This window comes from Hippocampus zosterae, chromosome 7 (assembly GCF_025434085.1).
Source record: "Hippocampus zosterae strain Florida chromosome 7, ASM2543408v3, whole genome shotgun sequence".
Lineage (NCBI taxonomy): Eukaryota > Metazoa > Chordata > Actinopteri > Syngnathiformes > Syngnathidae > Hippocampus > Hippocampus zosterae.
This window is the reverse complement of record NC_067457.1, coordinates 656,328-669,474: the sequence shown is the minus strand read 5'-3', so window position 1 is coordinate 669,474 and position 13,147 is coordinate 656,328. Positions and strand designations below refer to the sequence as shown.

Genomic DNA, 13,147 nt, shown 5'->3' with positions numbered 1-13,147 from the left:
TTTTTTGTTACTTCAGCAAATGGCCGAAAAAGTTGAGGAGTTCTTTTTCGAAGCATCGCATCAAGTCGGAGGCAGAATTTGTGCGTGTCGGGGAGGTCTCTTTACGGGAAAAAAAAATACTGCACGTGGCATTGTGATTGGCCTGTGACTAGCCAATCAAATGGTATGTGATGACACGTCTGTCCAATAGGAATATAGGAGGCGGGATAATCATTCTGTTACACTAGCTTGTCTTTTGCTCTATTTTCGTCGTTTTCTTCCTCACTGGGGAAAAGTTTGGACGTGGTTTATTTGCGAGGATACAGACATGGCAGCGGCAGAAGGCATGCCCAAGTGGGAGAGGACAGTGCGCGTGCTTTTGTGCGTCTTCGGTTTGATTTTGTCAGTTTACGCGCTTCACGTGGAATTGTCCCGCGAGCACGACCCAGACTACAGAGCGATGTGCGACTTGGGAGAGTCTGTCAGCTGCTCCAAAGTTTTTACATCCAGGTGGTGTTCGTTGTTTTTATTGTACTTATCTCGGGTCACCACCACTGAAATTCCATCATTAACGTCTGCAAGATTTTAAGGGGGCAATCATGTCGTGTGCGTGTGTCATTTTTGCGTTTGGTGACAGAGAGTTGGAGTCGTTGACCCCAAATTGTGAAATGCAACTTCGCTTCCTGAGAATGTTTGACCGATGTCAAACATTTTTTCAGTAGATGGTATTTTGCCTCCAGTATTTATATGTACAGTCTTCATTTTATCTTTTGCAGATGGGGACGTGGTTTTGGCTTGGTCCAGTTCTTTGTTGCCCAAGATAGCCCTCTGAATCAGCCCAACAGTGTTCTTGGAATCCTATTTTACACGTTGCAGTTTGTCCTGGGTTAGTTTGCCTTCTCCTAATGACAGTTTGCAAATACTGTGTGCGGTTGGTTGTAAGCAGCAGCAGCAACAACAAAAAGCCGGAATGTTGGTCTGCATTCCACCCAAATTCACTGCACAATAGTTTGGATGCAAGAGAATCTTATACCCGACCATTTTTTTTGTGGGGGGGTGTTTTATTTTTTTTGTCATTGGCTTTGTGCTATAGCTGTGAAAGGGACAAACAAATGTATCACCACGGTAGAAGCTTTCTCCCCAAAATACTAATTTTGTTCTACGGGCTGTGGGGGCATAGGACTCTATTTCTGTCATAATACAACTTTTTGTCTTAAAAAAAGGTCCAACTTTATTCATCTAGTGATGTCAGATTTCGGTGATGATGCATCACAATCATATCCGAGCTTTTAATTGGCTCAAATCTAAGGTAGGGAGGAGTCTTTGGTTTCTTTTTGTTTTATTGTAGTGCAGGAATGGACTTAATTATGAAATATATGACAACATTTATGTGAGACACAAACACACAAAAAAATGCACTCACTTAGTTGTGTGTCTGTTTTTCTCACAGGTCTAACCCCGTCCAAAAAGGCCGCTCTGTTCTTGGTGTTGTCCTCCTGGGTGTCGGTGGCCGGCTCGCTCTACCTCGCCTCCATTCTGGCTTTTGTCCTGGGAGATTTTTGCATGGTCTGCGTGTCAACATACATCGTGAACTTTGCCTTGCTCTACACCAACCTCAAGCGAAGGAGCGCCATCAAAGGGAAGAAGGAGAAGGCAGGATAATAATCATTCCAAAAAACAAGTGTCATTCTATACCCCCCACACACACAACCCACCCTCCCTCTCCTTCCCTCCTGGCCCGAAGCAGCAACTCCGGCACAACTTTTTTTTGTTTTACAAAAAACAGGATTCATCTCACTTTTTCAGTATTCAGTTAGCTGTTTTTAACATAATTTGTTGCCTGTCCTCTTACGATTATTATAGTGGTGAATAATAAAGTTGACAGATGTTACTGTGATTTGTGAGAAGACTCAAAACTAATCTTAAACAAAACTAATCTTAAGAATCACAGCAGATGAAAGGTAAGTAAAATTTCGCTAAAACTTGTTTTTTTCTCTTGTGGAGTCTAACCAAGAAGCTGATGCAAACACACACGCACGCACACACTTTTTTTCCCCTCGCTATATTTTGCGGCACTTTCGCAAAGGCCCCACAAGACGGCGACAAATCCCTAAAGGTCGTTTTGGGATGAAGGCTGTCTTATACGCTTATTTGTATGCAAGTAGACTTTAGCAACTAACTTTTACGTCTATCGGGGAGATCAGGGCTATTTATGAGAGCGTTATTTAGAAATGGGGTTATTAGATTTTTTTAAAATTGAGAATAAAAAACATTTCCATGATCAATTCCATCAGGAATTGATCCAACCCATGGCCCTAAAAGCAAGAAATAAGATGATTTTGTTGCAATAATGGGTGCAGAGGGGGGTTGCAAAGATTTATCACTTGAATGCACCCAGATAACTTTTTGTGTGAGTTTCTGCTGCACCCACTGACAGTGTTGTACAAAGCCTTCATGCCTTTCATTGTTCTGTTTATATTCAACGCATGACCACATATGAAGTTAATTGTCATCCCCCCAAAAAATGGTGCCTTAAATGACCTGCCATTATGATCGTCAAAATACAAGTAGGGAAATCTTTTCTTACATGGAGACCATTTCAGTTACTCCTCAAGGGCCATACTGAATGTATGAGGGGAAAGGAAAACGATGTGATCCAATAAATACAAAATGAGTACGTTGTAGGTGATGAGCTTTTGTGTGTACAATGTTTTGGGGCTTCTTCTGCTTTGTATTTGCCAACAGAATTGCTTGGCCGGCCGTATCCGATGCTCTCCTGTCTCCAAAGCTCCCCTGCCACCGAGTGAAAAAGAATATGCATTCTTTTCAGCACACCTTGACTTGGCTGAAAAGGAACTTGGAGAGGTCTGTCTGCATTTTCCTCCCAGCTTTAATAGTGTTTACACCAAACCGGTTGCTTCCTCACACCCTATTTGCACATCAACATAGTTATTTTCACAGTGCCTAACCGAGGAGAAGGCGGCTGAAAAGTCAAATGTAAAGTGAAAATGTGATTACGGCATGCTTGTGAAACTCATTCAAGATGTAGTAAAATGTATTTGAGACGCTTTTGTGACAAACGGATATGCAAAATATTTTGACTTGACTTTAGAGTGCCTCATCGTGGCATGGAAAGGCCCCACAGAAAAAGTCGGAAGAGTGCGCAGACGGGAGGCCGTCTAACTTGACAGCCAGTGTGTGAGCAGCGGGGCTTCGTGCTGGAGGGGCCAAATTCAGAGTGCCTCGTGGTTCGGCCCCGAGTGTACACCCATCATGGAGAGAAGGCGGAATAGCGAGGTGAAGCAAAAAGAAGTGTGATGTGGCATGTCAGTAGCAAGTAGTCAGTCAATCACTGTACTTTTCAAAAGGCCTCTAGGATTGCCTCTTTCTGGGCAGAAACGTCATTTTTGAAAAATGTTGTTTGTCAACTGTCTGAGGTTTCAAGTATTTGCAGTATTCACTTCATAGGAAGCGGTGATCGTAAGGCAAGTGATGATAATTGTGGGGGGTGGTTGTGTATGTGGGAGGGGCTCGCCTCCTGACAGGTGACGGGGGGCCCACTCAAGCTTAATTACGGCGAACCATGTAAGATTTGCGCATTATCCACCATGGCTTGGAAGCAACAGCTCAACATATTGGCTCTGCTCGGCTTTTTCACGGCAAGTAAGTCGCCCTGAAATTCTGAACTTGGGTATGCTGTTCTGCTTCCAAATATTCAAAAGTCACCCAAAAGATGGTCAATTTGATGATCGGGTGACGTTGGAGTACTTTGAAGTAGACGAAGCAAGCCGAGGTTGCGTTTCGCGTAATTTATGCGCAAGTGCCGATTCTACTCATACACCATCATTTAATCCAACATTTTGCGATTTCTAGTACTGCATGATGAATTTTATAAATTCATTTTTGGTGAAAATAAGTATACGTAATTTTCACTCTAGTTTCATTTCTGTGACCATACACCAATCTATAGAGGCCATTAGTTTAATATTGGCAAAGATGACGTTTTTGCCATCGTCAAAGTTGAGATTTTTTGCTAGGGGTGACCTGCTGATGAGGTTTTCAGAAAAGGAAGTCACTCATAGGAGTGCGTGTTGAGCTATTTCATGTCAACCGACCTGTTTGGGACAAGGAATGAATTTTGTGTTTGTGTGTTTTCCCAGCGTCTCATGCTCAGCCGGACGGTAAGCTCTCGGTGTAAATACAAAGATTTGTCTGAGCCCGTTCAACACTCTCTTCATGGATTCATCGTAACCTGTTTTTCCCAGTGTGTGGCAGCCCACCACTCAACAGCAAGCTTGTCAGTGGCGGAGATGCCCAGGAAGGAAGTTGGCCCTGGCAGGCTAGTCTGCAGAATTTTGGCAACCATGTTTGTGGTGGTTCCCTCATCAACAAGGAATGGATTTTATCTGCGGCCCACTGTTTTTATGGGTAGGTCGCCCGAACATCCAAGACGTTTCTTCTGTTTCCACCGTCTAACCGTGGGCAATTTTACTCCACAGCACAAGTGCCTACGGATGGTCGGTTTCTCTCGGTCGTCGGAACCTGCAAGGAGACGACTCACACGAAGTGACCAAGCCTGTCGCCACCATCGTTTTGCATCCGGGCTTCAACATTTTCACCCTGGACAACGACATCGCTCTGCTCAGACTCTCCTCGCCTGTCACCTTCTCGGACTACGTCAGACCCGTGTGCCTGGCTGCCAACGGCAGCGTGTTCAACAACGCTACTCGCAGCTGGGTCACTGGTTGGGGCACAGTCCAGGGCGGAGGTGAGGCGCTGTGCCTTAGAATTCCAAATTTGGAATCAGATGTATCCCTGATGCACGGCCATTGTCTTGTTTAGTACCTGTCCCGTTCCCTGGAACATTACGAGAAGTGGAAGTTTCAGTTCTGGGAAACAGACAGTGTAGCTGCCTAATCGGAGTGGATTTGGTCACCGACAATATCATCTGCGCTGGTTTTCCAGAGGGAGGCAAAGACGCTTGTCAGGTAGGCTGCTGCTGCTTTCCCGCTTAAAGATGGCAATGACACGATGACGGACATTTTGTCGCGGCATCCTCAGGGCGACGCGGGAGGTCCGATGGTGAGTGAGCAGGATTCCATCTGGATCCAGTCTGGAATCGTCAGATTTGGATTTGGCTGTGCTCGGCCCAACAACCCGGGGGTTCATACCAGAGTGTCCCGCTACCAGTGGTGGATCAACTCTCACGTGGGCTCCGATAAGCCGGGCTTTGTGCAGTTCAACTCCAGCGGGCTGGATGCGGACAGTAACTTCACTTGCCCTGGTCCACCGTCCACCCAAGGACCGGCTGAAGCCGAAGATCTCGTGCCCATCCTATCAAGTGCCGAATGTGCGTCACGATCGCCATCCCACTGGCAAAATAGAGTCGCAGTTTCAAGCAAATCTTACAACACTTAAAATGTCCAGAATGCTATCGATGTGGTTCCAACCTCAAGGTTAGGCTAGCAACAAAAAAAAAAATTGCGTGTTTTAAGTCACACTTTTGATGCGGCTGGCGTTGTAAAGCAATGAGAAAAGTCTGACATTTTCTCAGTGACGGACCAGTCGTCCCGGATGATCATGAAGTGCCGTGTTTACAGTGTGTGGGATACCATCACAGAGGAACAAGATAGTCGGGGGAGACGTTGCTGCAGCCGGAAGTTGGCCTTGGCAAGCTAGTCTGCAGACGTTTGGTAGCCATGTTTGCGGCGGGACTCTCATCAACAGTGAGTGGGTGCTGTCCGCTGCCCATTGCTTCACCAGGTGGGTCACCCCAACATGAAAACATACCAATTGCCTCGAATTTGACCATCTAACCTCTGGCATTCCCTCAACAGCACAAGTACCACCGGGTGGTCGGTTTCTCTCGGCCGTAGGAACCTGGAGGGCATTGAACCCAACGAAGTGGCCCTGCCTGTTGCCGAAATCATTCCGCATCCTTTATTTGACAATCAAATCTTCGACAATGACATTGCTCTGCTCAGACTCTCGTCTGCGGTCGAGTTCAACGCCTTCGTCAGACCCGTGTGTCTGGCGGCCAACACCAGCGTGTTTAACAACGGTACCGAGAGCTATGTCACCGGTTGGGGGTCGGTGCAGCAGGGAGGTGAGGTACTTCTTATGTCGTCGCGGAAAGCAAAAACTTGCACTGATGTTGGTTGAATGTACCGTTTCTGCTTTTGCTGGATGTTTTAGTGCCCCTCCCCTCCCCTCAAACGCTACGAGAAGTGCAAGTTCCAGTTCTGGGAAACAGACAGTGTAACTGCCTCAACGGAGAAGGTGTCGTCACGGACAATATGATCTGTGCTGGTTTTCTCGGAGGAGGCAAAGATACTTGTCAGGTAGACCGCTTCTCATTTTCTCTTTAGTTTTTCAATGTGAAAGGACCTTTTGACAGACGAGTCCTCACCACCGCGCCCTCAGGGAGACTCGGGAGGTCCGATGATGAGCGAGCAGGACGGCATCTGGGTCCAGTCCGGAATCGTGAGTTTTGGATTCGGCTGTGCTCAGCAGAACAACCCGGGGGTTTACACCAGAGTGTCCCGCTACCAGCCGTGGATCGCCTCTCGCATCGCCTCCGATAAGCCGGGCTTTGTGCACTTTGACTCCAGAGGGCCCGACGCGGACGGCAACTACTCTTGTCCTCGACCGCCTCCTGAGGATCTGCCCAGCGCCGAATGTGCGTTCCACCGTAGCCACAACAACATGACATACAATCCTTGTATTCTCATGAGTTATCGTTTGGCAGTGTGCGGCAGCCCGGCGCTCAGCACAAAGATTGTCGGTGGCGAAGATGCTCAAGAGGGAAGTTGGCCCTGGCAAGCCAGCGTGCAGATTTTTGCGACTCACGTTTGTGGTGGTTCACTCATTAACAGAGAGTGGGTGATGTCTGCCGCCCACTGCTTCTCCAGGTGGGTCGTCCTAATGTGAATGCACGCGCATTTCTTCTGCTTTGGCCAGTTAACCTTTGACCCTCACCCTGCAGCACAAGTACCTTTGGATGGGAAGTTTCTCTCGGTCGTCAGAACCTGCTAGCAAGCAACCCAAACGAAGTGACCAAGACTGTCGCTGCCATCGTTTTGCATCCGGGCTTCAACATTTTCACCCTGGACAATGACATCGCTCTGCTCAGACTCTCCTCGCCTGTCACCTTCTCGGACTACATCCGACCCGTGTGTCTGGCTGCCAAAGGCAGCGTGTTCAACAACGGCACTCACAGCTGGGTCACTGGTTGGGGAACCATCCAGAGCGGAGGTGAGTCACCGAAGCTGCGGCGAAATTCCATTTTCTTTCATAGAAGATTGGAAAAAAATGAGGGAGGAACTAATCCGCTGCCAATGTCTCGTTCAGTGCTTCTTCCCTTCCCTGCAACGCTACAAGAAGTCAACGTCCCGGTCATAGGAAACAGGCAGTGTAACTGCTTAAACGGAGTGGGTTTGATCACCGACAATATGATCTGTGCTGGTTTTCTTGAAGGAGGGAAAGACGCTTGTCAGGTAGGCCGCCGCCGCCGCCGCTTTCCCGCTGAAATACGGCAAAGACGCGATGACGGACGATTCCTCTCGATATCCTCAGGGGGACTCGGGAGGTCCGATGGTGAGTCGGCATGACGTCTGGATCCAGTCTGGAATCGTGAGTTTTGGCTTTGGCTGCGCGCAGCCAAACAATCCAGGCGTTTATGTGCGAGTGTCCCGCTACCAGTCGTGGATCAACGGCCACATCGGCTCCGATAAGCCGGGCTTTGTGCGCATCGACTCCAGCGGAAGGGACGCCGATAGCGACTACACTTGTCCTGGTCTACCTCCTCCTGTTACTGAAGGTCCCGCGACGACAACCACGGAGGCCGTGCCCAGCATACCAAGTGTTGGCTGTGGCATCCCGCTCCCGAGGACAAAGATTGTCAGGGGTGGAGCTGCTCAAGAAGGAAGTTGGCCCTGGCAGGCGAGTCTGCAGAATTTTGGTACCCATGTTTGCGGTGGTTCCCTCATCAACAGAGAGTGGGTACTCTCTGCTGCCCAGTGCTTCTCCAGGTGCATCAGCAGAACATTGAAAACGCCTCCACGTCTTCTACTTTCACCATTTAACACGCATTGGGATTCTCTCCGTAGCACAAGTGTCCTCGGATGGTCTGCTTCTCTTGGTCTGCGGAACCTGAAGGGAAACGATTCCAACAAAGTGTCCAGAAATGTGCGCACCATCGTTTTACATCCTGGCTTCGACATCTTCAGCTTGGACAATGACATCGCTCTGCTCAGACTCTCCTCGCCAGTGACGTTCTCGGAGTACGTCAGACCCGTGTGCCTGGCCGCCAACAGCAGCGTGTTCAACAATGGCACTCGCAGCTGGGTGACTGGTTGGGGAACCGTTCAGCGCACAGGTGAGGCGCTATCCTGGTAAGACGACACTCGTTTCTGAAACCTACCTAATACACCGACATTGTTTTATTTAGTGTCCCCCTCCTTCCGCGGGATACTGCAAGAAGTGCAAGTCCCGGTTCTGGGGAACAGGCAATGTAACTGCCTGAACGGAGTTGGTTTAGTCACGGACAATATGATCTGTGCTGGTTTTCTAGAAGGAGGGAAAGACACCTGTCTGGTAGAGTACTTTTTCCGTACTTTTTTTTTCAGTGATCAAATGTTGAAATCCGTTTTGACGGGCATTTCTTTGTCCTGTTCCCAGGGCGACTCAGGGGGTCCGATGGTGAGTGAGCAGGATTCCATCTGGATCCAGTCTGGAATCGTCAGTTTTGGATTTGGCTGCGCTCGGCCCAACAACCCGGGGGTTCATACCAGAGTGTCCCGCTACCAGTCGTGGATCAGCTCTCACGTGGGCTCCGATAAGCCGGGCTTTGTGCAGTTCCACTTCAGTGGGACGGACGCCGACAGCAACTACACTTGTCCCGGTCTGACTCGTCCCGTTACGGAAGGACCGTTGAGCACCGTCACAACAACAGCTGCAGCCGTCACCGAAGATGCGGTGTCCGTCGTGTCGAGTGCCGAGCGTGCGTCTCAATCCCCACCGCATCACGCGTGTACACGGGAATGGGACGTTTTCGGGAACATTCCACACAGAAATGGTCTTGGGTTCTCATGCACTGGTATGTTTTGCAGTGTGCGGCAACCAAACGGTGAACTCAAAGATGGTCGGAGGTCTAAATGCTTCTGAAGGGGTTTGGCCCTGGCAGGCCAGCGTGCAAATTTTTGCTGCTCATGTTTGTGGCGGTTCACTCATTAACAGAGAGTGGGTGATGTCTGCCGCCCACTGCTTCACCAGGTGGGTCATCCTAATGTGAATGCACGCGCATTTCTTCTGCTTTGGCCAGTTAACCTTTGACCCTCACCCTGCAGCACAAGTACCTTCGGATGGTCGGTTTCTCTCGGTCGTCGGAACCTGCAAGGAGACGACTCAAACCAAGTGACCAAGCCTGTCGCCACCATCGTTTTGCATCCGGGCTTCAACATTTTCACCCTGGACAATGACATCGCTCTGCTCAGACTCTCCTCGCCTGTCACATTCTCGGACTACATCCGACCCGTGTGTCTGGCTGCCAAAGGCAGCGTGTTCAACAACGGCACTCGCAGCTGGGTCACTGGTTGGGGCACAGTCCAGAGCGGAGGTGAGGCGCTGTGCCTTAGATCCAATTTGGAATCAGATGTATTCCTGATGCACTGCCATCGTCTTGTTTAGTGCCTATTCCTTTCCCTGGAGCGTTACAAGAAGTGGAAGTCCCAGTTCTGGGAAACAGACAGTGTAGCTGCCTAATCGGAGTGGATTTGGTCACCGACAATATCATCTGCGCTGGTTTTCCAGAAGGAAAGAAAGACACTTGTCTGGTAGACTGCTTATCCTTTCCGATTTGTTTGTTCAAAATATATTTTTTGACAGACGTTTTCTCTCAGGGAGACTCGGGAGGCCCGATGGTGAGCACGCAGGATGGCATCTGGATCCAGTCTGGAATCATCAGAGTTGGATCTGGCTGCGCTGGGCCGAATGACCCGGGGGTAAATGCGAGAGTGTCCCGCTACCAGTCGTGGATCAGCTCTCACGTGGGCTCCGATAAGCCGGGCTTTGTGCACTTCGACTCCAGTGGGCCCGACGCTGACAGCAACTACTCTTGTCCTCTACCACTTCCTGTTGTCGTGGCCAGTGCTGAATGTGCGTTCCGCAGCAACAGCATACATTGCAATCGATGTTAACGTGACAAGAACACACGAGTTTTATTTACTTGATGTGGCACCCAAAGTGCCAAGAGTAAGAAGTGAACCGTGCCCCCCCCCGTGCTACAACTGGCAATGGTCAATCAATCCTGGTCTCATTCCCACTGTGGGACACGCAGCATTTCGTCAGTGTGGTTGAAAATTTTCTCCGTCTGATTCTCATGAGTTATCGTTTGGCAGTGTGCGGCAGCCTGGCGCTCAGCGCAAAGATTGTCGGTGGTGAAGATGCCCAAGAGGCAAATTGGCCCTGGCAGGCTCGACTGCTGGCTTTTGGTCACCACGTTTGTGGCGGTTCACTCATTAACAGAGAGTGGGTGATGTCTGCCGCCCACTGCTTCACCAGGTGGGTCATCCTAATGTGAATGCACGCGCATTTCTTCCGCTTTGGCCAGTTAACCTTTGACCCTCACCCTGCAGCGCAAGTACCTTCGGATGGTCGGTTTCTCTCGGTCGTCAGGACCTGCAAGGAGACGACTCAAACCAAGTGACCAAGACTGTCGCCGCCATCGTTTTGCATCCAAGCCACAACCACTCCAGCCACGACAATGACATCGCTCTTCTCAGGCTCTCCTCAGCAGTCACATTCACAGATGACATCAGACCTGTGTGCCTGGCAGCCAATGGCAGTGTGTTCAACGGTGGCACCGACAGCTGGATCACTGGTTGGGGAAGAGTTCAGGAAGGAGGTACGGCATGTCACGGACAAGAAAGTCATATTTTCTCAAATAAGACGCGAGGATGACCTTTGTCGAATGTGTCTAATCTACTGCCACTCTACTTTGTAGAGTTTCTCCCCTTCCCTAAAAGGCTCCAAGAAGTGCAAGTCCCGGTTCTGGGAAATAGACGGTGTAATTGCTGGATTGAAGGCAGCTCGGTCACAGACAATATGATCTGTGTGGGGGTCCTGAAACAAGGGAGAGACTTTTGTCGGGTAGACGACTTATTCTCATTCCCCCTTGGCTCCGGAAGCGGTTTTGCACGTTTCAAAAGCCACACGGTTCCTCCAGGGCAACTCGGGAGGTCCGATGGTGAACGAGCAGGACGGTGTCTGGATCCAATCTGGAATCGGCAGTTTTGGCTTTGGCTGTGCTCGGCCCGATCTGCCCGCAGTCTACTCCAGGGTGTCCCGCTACCAGTCGTGGATCAGCTCCCACATCGGCTCGGACGAGCCGGGCTTTGTGCGGTTCGACTCCGGCGGCCCGGACGTCGACGGCAACTCCACTTGCCCTCCACCTGCTCCTGAGGTCACTCCTTCAGAAGAACCGGATCCCATCTCAAAAACGCCAAGCCCAACACTACCAAGCCCCACCGGTGAAGATCTTTTCCCGTATATGCCACACGTGTGGTCTTTCCTCACGACCCGTGCCATTCATTCACTCTCCGTTTGTCTCCTTTAGGTGACGTGTGCGGCACTGCGCCCTTGAACAATCGCGTAAAAAGTGACCGCGGATTGGTGGCGGGCGGAACGTGGCCTTGGCTCGTCAGTCTCCGCAAAAACGGGGCGTACGCCTGTGCGGGAACTCTCATCTCTTCGAGCTTCGTCCTGACTTCTGCCGAGTGCTTCTCCAGGTACGTGCTGCCTTTGAGCAAAGTAGCGGACTTGAAAACACAGCTGCCGCATTTCGCCCTCTGTTCAAATTCGGAGGGTTTGCGCTGGAATGCTTTTGTTCTAAGGCTTTGCGTGCTGCGTACAGCCCCGCTCCAAATGCCAGTGACTGGACCGCATATCTGGGACAAAAAGTTGTCAACGGCGTGGAGGAGTTCCAAGTCTTTTCGCCGATTGTCGGTATCGCTGTAAGCGAACTGCAAGGTTCCAACGTGGCCGCGCTGAAGCTAAGGGAAGACGTCCGTTTCGGCGATTACCTCCAGCCTGCGTGTTTGGACATCAGCGGCGCCGTCGTCTTCCCTTTCGGAACCCGGTGCTGGACGGCTGGCTGGGGGCAGGCAAACGAATATCCGAGTGAGGACGCCGTTGGCGTGCAAAATTTGTACGGGGCTTGGATTCTCTCAAAATGGCCCACGCGAGCTTGTGTCCTCTCTGCAGGCGATGAGACATCTGCCAGTCTAAGAGAGCTTGAAGCCGTGGTCGTCAGTTGCGGGAGCGCCGCTTCCGATCAGGAGAACATTTGTACCTCTTCTTTGGACCTTCAACAGGTGCGTTCCTTTTGTCCCCTTTTCCGGCCTTCTTTCGCTTTGGGCTAAACCCCCATCCAGGGATCGCGGCGACAAATATTCCTCTTTGGGCCGGGCTTGCTCTCAGCATCTTCTGCTCTCTCCCACACCTGGTGGCAGCATTTCGAGCAAGCGTTGCTCCTCTGAAAATGTCCAAAGCGGCTCAGCGTGGCCTCTCTGGCTTTCTCCGCTAACTCTCCCGTCTGGGCTTTACTTCTGATGAGCTAATTTCCCGTCAAGTGTACTGTGAAAAAAAACGGGGAATTTACGTTTTTTTTAACGTACGTTTGGATTGCATGTGTGATGCCCTTCCCTGGCGTGATCCTCTTTGTTAGGGGGATGTTGGTGGGCCTCTGATCTGCAAGGCAGACTCATCTTGGTTCCTGGCAGCCGTCGTTGCAACAGGTGGTCGACCCCCCCTCGCCGACATTCAGGTCTTTTCCAAAATGCTACGTTTTGGATGCTTCTTGAGGGAAACGGTCGGCGAGCTGCCGTCTCCTGCCGCTCCCTCCTCGGCGGGAGCTCCAAGTTCCTACGGGAGCTCGTTCCTTTCCTTCTCTGTGGCTTGGACCTCCGTCTGCCTGCCATTATGCATTTATCACGGAGCAGCTTGAAACTTTTCATTGCTGCTCTTGGTATACAATGTCGCCACGCAAAAGCACTTACTGCGCTGGTCAGGTCATGACTTGGAGCTTCAAGTGTGCTAAAAAAAAATAAAAGTGTTATGAGACAATTTGGCTCCTCTGGAGACCCAAACTGCTTTGCCGAAACGTGTTGTC

General features: G+C 50.3%; 2 protein-coding genes across 2 annotated transcripts; both read left to right on the top strand.

Moving 5' to 3' along the window:
* The first annotated feature begins 227 nt into the window (after positions 1–227).
* vkorc1 (vitamin K epoxide reductase complex, subunit 1) lies at positions 228–2,494 on the top strand. The gene is made up of 3 exons (XM_052069507.1): positions 228–489; positions 756–865; positions 1,430–2,494. Exons 1-3 carry the CDS (start codon positions 308–310, stop codon positions 1,639–1,641), a joined length of 504 nt encoding a protein of 167 aa, XP_051925467.1. The 5' UTR covers positions 228–307; the 3' UTR covers positions 1,642–2,494.
* Positions 2,495–3,168: 674 nt separating this feature from the next.
* LOC127603210 (uncharacterized) lies at positions 3,169–13,114 on the top strand. The gene is made up of 29 exons (XM_052069312.1): positions 3,169–3,642; positions 4,140–4,160; positions 4,245–4,407; positions 4,479–4,747; positions 4,822–4,967; positions 5,041–5,329; positions 5,580–5,742; positions 5,817–6,085; positions 6,175–6,320; positions 6,403–6,658; positions 6,728–6,890; positions 6,965–7,233; positions 7,330–7,475; positions 7,555–8,009; positions 8,088–8,356; positions 8,429–8,574; positions 8,659–8,980; positions 9,090–9,252; positions 9,327–9,595; positions 9,667–9,812; positions 9,879–10,134; positions 10,377–10,539; positions 10,614–10,882; positions 10,982–11,127; positions 11,204–11,507; positions 11,594–11,765; positions 11,891–12,156; positions 12,241–12,350; positions 12,704–13,114. The coding sequence occupies exons 1-29, from the start codon at positions 3,588–3,590 to the stop codon at positions 12,980–12,982; spliced, it is 6,090 nt and encodes a 2,029-aa protein (XP_051925272.1). The 5' UTR covers positions 3,169–3,587; the 3' UTR covers positions 12,983–13,114.
* The last annotated feature ends 33 nt before the right edge of the window (positions 13,115–13,147 follow it).

What these genes read in the sequence shown, in the direction of transcription:
- vkorc1 (XM_052069507.1), top strand. Translation starts at nt 308, where the DNA reads ATGGCAGCGGCAGAAGGCATGCCCAAGTGGGAGAGGACAGTGCGCGTG. An exon ending in TCCAAAGTTTTTACATCCAG is followed by an intron (nt 490 to 755) that starts GTGGTGTTCGTT and finishes TATCTTTTGCAG; the next exon opens with ATGGGGACGTGGTTTTGGCT. An exon ending in CACGTTGCAGTTTGTCCTGG is followed by an intron (nt 866 to 1,429) that starts GTTAGTTTGCCT and finishes TTTTTCTCACAG; the next exon opens with GTCTAACCCCGTCCAAAAAG.
- LOC127603210 (XM_052069312.1), top strand. Translation starts at nt 3,588, where the DNA reads ATGGCTTGGAAGCAACAGCTCAACATATTGGCTCTGCTCGGCTTTTTC. An exon ending in GTCTCATGCTCAGCCGGACG is followed by an intron (nt 4,161 to 4,244) that starts GTAAGCTCTCGG and finishes TGTTTTTCCCAG; the next exon opens with TGTGTGGCAGCCCACCACTC. An exon ending in GAGGCAAAGATACTTGTCAG is followed by an intron (nt 6,321 to 6,402) that starts GTAGACCGCTTC and finishes CCGCGCCCTCAG; the next exon opens with GGAGACTCGGGAGGTCCGAT.